This window comes from Centroberyx affinis, unplaced genomic scaffold, assembly GCF_046629955.1.
Source record: "Centroberyx affinis isolate AG114_WGS23_722 - 3 ecotype Tasmania unplaced genomic scaffold, CSIRO-AGI_Caff_v1 ptg000369l_1, whole genome shotgun sequence".
NCBI lineage: Eukaryota > Metazoa > Chordata > Actinopteri > Beryciformes > Berycidae > Centroberyx > Centroberyx affinis.
In genome coordinates, this window is record NW_027279040.1 from 1,282,631 (window position 1) to 1,288,630 (window position 6,000).

Genomic DNA, 6,000 nt, shown 5'->3' on the forward strand with positions numbered 1-6,000 from the left:
AGAGGTAACAGAAATACTTTAGTAATGAAAATTTGCCAGAGCTCACTTTGAAAGCGCGTCATTAGTGAGCGCGCGTGCGTGTGTCTGTTTGTGTGCTGAGGGTCAGCTATGGGTCGGTGTTTTTGGCAACCCGTGCAATTTTGTCTTTAACAGTGTAGCCTACTCTGCCTTTTCAACGATGAGATTTACACTATATCCAATTCAGGAATAGAATCTATCTATCTATCTATCTATCTATCTATTTGTCATCTCAATTGTTGTTTACATTTCGGGGCTATGCGATCCTATCCAGATTTTTTTTTTTAACCTATGGCAAAAATGAATGAGAAACCCTAGTAGATTTTTCTCCAGCTTTGAAAATCAAAATTTGCAAGCATACAGTGTGTCCGATTTGTGTGACAATGATTTCTCTGGGTCAAAGTAAAACGGTTATGGTTGTTTTCTTGTATCCTTTTACAGTAGAAGGGGATTCAGTTGTTGTAGTTTACCATAAGTTTTTATAGGGCACTTTTTAGTGCTAGACTGGTAAAAGTGTGAAGAAGGTGAACACACAACAGAACACAGGTGGTTTGTGTTGTGTTTCAAGGTTTCTCACTCTAGGGGTCAGCAGGTAGCAAGAGAAAACATATTACAAAGATTGTGAATTTCTAAGAGCATTACGTTCCTGAAATATTCTGGTAAAAATTGACCAATAAAGCCAAAATCTTGATTTTTAAACAAAATTCAATTTTATGACTTTATTTGTTTTATTTCAATATTAATTAACAGTCTCAATGTAAACTAACCTTTCACAGCCTCAAATAATATTGTAAACTCAGTCATCATACTGACATACTGTCAGTCTCTGTATTACAAACTCTGTCAATCATTCTGAGAGTAACTGGGGTGACATTGTTTTTAGATATCTATAGTGCAGTTACAATGCTCTAATCACATAAAAAGTCATAGTTAAACACCCAAATAAATACTCCAGGATGTTAGGGATGACCCATTAACTCATTACGATCTTAAAATAAAAAGGATTCTTTTGCACCAAGTTGTCCTGGGTCTTGTGTTACAGCCATGACTATGTGGCATTTTTTGCTCCTTTTATATTTTTCCTACCATTACCAGCACCTCTCGACTGACACGCTGTGCACAAGGTTTTTGTGCCATGAGGTAGTTATACTGAACAGAATATGAAATATGAATGTAATGAGCAGATGTATGAAATAAGTTATGAGCAGTGGAGAACAGACATTTCTGAGGGTGCAAAGTGTCATAGTATGCAAAGTCTGAAGTTACACAGGGACGTGCAAGTAGCGCAAGATTGTGCAAATGGGTTATAATAAATATAAATAGCACAGCAATATATTTTTAAAGTAGAATGACACACAGACAGTTAGGAGTGAGGAGGAGTCTTGATATTGCGGGGTGTGCAGGGGTGAGTCATCAGAGGGCTCGTTAAGTTGGGTGACAGCTCTTCGGTGGAAGCTGTATGGTGACAGGTGGTCTTGGTTTTAATGGACCAGCTTGTCTCCCAGAGGCAGAGGTTTGTGGAACTGATGTTTGCCTCGGTGAGCAGTTTTGGTGGCAATCCTTCCTGCTCTTTTTTTTCATCCTGGTATTTGCAGTGACATGTCTGGGACATTTTGAACAGGGTGGTCAAGATGGGACACAGAGTCATTATGGGGAAGCCATGGCATATTCAAGTTATGACTAACTCTAACTCTCTGTCTCTCTCTCTTTATCCCTCTGCCCCCTGACTCCCATGTGCCCATGGGAACTACACACACACATGCACACACACACACACACACACACACACACACACACGTACACAACATCTTATTTTCTCTTATTGGACAGGTGGTGTAAGGCTGTGAGAATTATTGCAGTTTTCTTGCTGTGATGGTTTACAGAGATACAGCTTACTGATGGCCTTTTTCTACATGTCTTGCTGTGAAAGCATTTGTCTACTTCAGAATAAAGGCTCACTACTAGAGAAGTTTGTGATGATCACACTCACTTGATCATGATAGATGTAACTTACTGCTAGAGCCAGTCAGTTTAGTCTGAAAGCCTGTAAAGCAATTAATGCAGATAACATGACATTTGGGGATGGTTACATTTTCAACCTACATGCTAAATGTAATAGAGGCAAGACTCTCATCTCCTACCATCCTGATTCCCACCAACTAGGATCAATGGTAGAGACAGGTGGGAATTAGGATGTTTAACTACGACATTTCATGTGATGAGAGCATTTAAACTGCGCCATGGCAACCCCTTTTTTTTTACCTCACTCTCAAAATGGTTTGTAATACAAGGACAGACAGTATGTCAGTATAATGACTGAGTTTTAAACATGTTTTGTGGCTGTAAAAGGTTTGTTTACATTGACAATGTTTCTAAACAGTGAATTAAAACAAGTTAAATTATAAAATTGAATTTTATATAAAAATTCAGATTTGAGCTTTATTGGTTTGGTTGGCTGTTGTTCCCTGGTCAGGCCAGACAGGCTCCTATTTTCTGCTGTCCAGAGCATCACCGTCAAGATCAAAATCAAGATGCTGAAAAAGAACTCAGTGCTCAGAAAAACTTCCCTAGAAAAATCAATGTTAAAAATAGGAAAAAGATATGGATAAATGGAGTAATTGTAATGCAACAGAGTTTCCACTTCCACCCAGTTAATGACTGATTGCAAGCCTTCTTGTGGTATTTAGTCATTAGATGGGGAAGTCATGTGTGGTTTTAATTGTGATAAATCTAACCATTTTTCATAATTTTAACTCCTGGGTCTTTGCATAAATAAACTGAACATGAAAATGAAGTAGTCTGATATCCATTAACAAAGAAAGAGACAGTGTATTTGATTTTTAAGTGTCATGGTGTAATTACATTACTTAATCTGATTATGTCAATCAATGGTTACAGTTACAATTATTACCGAACACTGCAGTAAGGCTAACCTCGTTAAGATAATCAGAAACATTATGTAAATTCTTCATCAAGCAACTGCATATTATATGGTATTATATGGGCTATAGTAAGTCACCTTTCTATGTAAAGGAAAACACAAAAAAAATCATGGTAAACCTGATATAACTGAACAGAACTGGCACTGATTAAAAAAAGAAAGAAAAAAAGATTCAAACAAAAGTTGTAATTTTGCATGATTTTAATAAATGACCAGCACAAGTGATCATCAGGTTGTCAACAACCATTTGGCCTCCTTTAGGGAATGAGGTATTCACAAATGTACTTTTTCTGGCTGCGACAAACCTCATCATACCACTTTCCTTGTGCAACCACTGAAAGAACAACACAGCTCTCCCTCTTGGTTCCTGTGGGCTGCTTCTTGGAGCGGTCCCAGTTGAAGAAGCTGATGGGCATGCTGTTGACATCAACATACTGGCCTTCCTTCACTATGTCTGCCACACCGATCCAGAAGTCCTTGGATCCCGGCGCACTCCTCTTTGCATAGTCTCTCAGTTCATTGTTTTCAATCAGGTCTCGTGGTGTTGCAAGGGTTCCTCCTTGTGCAATACAGTCTTCATTTGCTTCGTGGTAATGTTTGGGCTCCTCAATTGTAAGATAACACTTCCTGTGAGCTTTGATGCCACGGAGACAAACTGAAAATAGAAAGCACTTGCCTCATTAATGTATTGGATTGCAAACTGACTATGATCAAAGTGTTCAAAACCTTATCATCTCTTGATTCCTCATTAATAAGCAAATCATTATGGATGTTATTAAGCAAAAATGGCCTCTATAAAGTATCTGTTTCTTAATATATTTTCTCTTATGCAATCCTACATTTTCTCCATAATATTACTCATAATGGTCCTGAAATCTAACTCTGATATGAGTGTTCCTGCCCTCTACTGGTGATTGAGCAATCCAAAAAGTTCACAACAGTTTCCACACTCCTGTATGAGCACAGGTTGAGGTCTAAATCAACAAGAAACACTGGAAGAAGGCCAGTGTTCACGTCTTCAGTACGATCCTATGTGAAGCCTGTGCCTTGCAACCTATCTCTAATACAACCAAAAGTACAAATATTAACCAGTGAAAAGTTTTAATCAACATGGAGTGCAGTAACTCCATGAATCTACCCTTATCTCCTCTCTGAGTCACTGCCTCCTTCATCTGGCTCTATCCAGTGTGTGAGAGTCGTACCTGTCTGCAAAGCCTGAATCTCCTTCAGTGAGTTCACCTCCTGCCACAGCTTGTCAAGCTGGGACTTAACGTCATCTTCATCTGCAGCTGCATTTCGATAGAAAAGCGAGAAAGCCAGATCAGATAAACACTGGTAGTAAGCATTTACTTCTGCCAGTAGGTTTGCATGATGTGTATAATTACCCGTCTGTCGAACTGACACAGCCTTCCTGGTGCGTGATGGACGGCTGGAGCTGCAGTGGAGCAAAGAGAAGCAAAGAAGGAGAAAGATAGGGAGGGCCAGACGTGCCATGTCTGTCTGAGGCCAATGGATCCTACAAGGCACAGTGGCACACCTTGAAATACTGTGAGAGGAACCAATAACACTGTGGGCAGCTCAATATATACTAGCCCTCTGTATGCCTTTCTGGTACTCCGATTCCATTGGCTCATACTATGTTTGTTTTTTCCAAACATCAGGAGGAGGAGGGAGGGAAATAAGGGTGGAGTGGCAAATAATGATTTCCCTGTCTCTGCCCATTCATAAATATTTACTTGGGACAAGGTGCACTAAGCAGTTTTCCCTTTCATTTCGCAAACAAGCTGTAAATTCATTGACTGCATCACTATTACAGAGTGTTCTGCAGTAGATTTTGTTCCATCCCCCCCCCTTCACATGTCAATTTTGGACATGCTAAATGGATTCAGGGAAAGTGAGAAATAATGTTACTCCTGGGTGTCAACACTCAGAAGAAATGTGCCAACACTACCGTCTGTGAACTGCCAAAATGGGCTATCCAGATGTGAAATATTCATTTACACTAAATAGGATTAAACTACACTAAAAGAGATTTAAATAACAACTCACAACGAAATATATCAAAACAAGTTGCTGAAAAAATATTGTTCTTAATTATAGATATCTTTAAAGTGTGTCAATCACACAGACTTCCAGTTGCATAATCTTTAACAACAAAGATGCTATTAGACCTGAGGAATTCCAGCTCCCACCTCTGGTGCAGGCAAAGTTATTTTTAGAGTGAGATGTAGACAGATGGGAGAGGGGAGCTACGTAAGAAAAACTCTGCTGTCTAGTGGATCAGAGGTACCCATGCTGATCCCTTGGGCACATGGGCTCAGTATAGCACTACAACTCTCAAAACCATCTGTATGCTTTCCCATTCAGTAGTCTTCCAACTGTACATTTCTATTCATCATTTTTCAGCTTAAAACTTTACTGTTTAAGTTAAGTTACAAGTGTGTTTTCCCAAGTAAATGTTGAATAATTTATACTGACAAACAAGACAAATGAACAAGGATCTACATTAATGCCAAAAAAAGTGGTGATAGTATTATTGATTGGAATGTTACACCTACTGATGAAGTATCCACTAAAAATACACTGTTTTCCAGGAAGTAAACAAATGGGATATTGATATAAAAATACAAGAAAAAAAAAAAAAGTTTATTGTTACATATGTGTATATTTATGACATGGAAATTTAGAGGTGAAAAAGTCCTTTTTAATTTCATTGTGATTTTAAGATTTTTCTGTAAGTTTGTTGTTATTGTTATAGGCTTTCAGTGATGGAAATATGATGCAGGGTCGCAAAGTTTGACCACAGAAATTTTGAAGAAGCTTCCATCAGAGCATGAAACCAGGTTAGTCCTTTCCAAATCAATGATTACAAACAGACTCATGACACCCCTGCTATTCTAAACCACAGGGCAACTAAACGATTTTCCTAATGCACTTGGCAGAAACCCTAATAACCTTTTGGTTGTTGGGACAGTAAATTGGGCGCCATAATCTGTGCAACATGATACCCCTGTATACATTACTCTCATCATTCTGTCCCC

The 6,000-nt window shown here is 38.7% G+C and overlaps 1 protein-coding gene across 1 annotated transcript; it reads right to left on the reverse strand.

The window, feature by feature from the left end:
* Positions 1-3,142: 3,142 nt before the first annotated feature.
* On the reverse strand, positions 3,143-4,504 carry clec3a (C-type lectin domain family 3, member A). The gene is made up of 3 exons (XM_071515844.1): positions 4,345-4,504; positions 4,162-4,248; positions 3,143-3,614 (listed from the first exon to the last, which is right to left on the reverse strand). Exons 1-3 carry the CDS (start codon positions 4,451-4,453, stop codon positions 3,217-3,219), a joined length of 594 nt encoding a protein of 197 aa, XP_071371945.1. The 5' UTR covers positions 4,454-4,504; the 3' UTR covers positions 3,143-3,216.
* Positions 4,505-6,000: the final 1,496 nt, after the last annotated feature.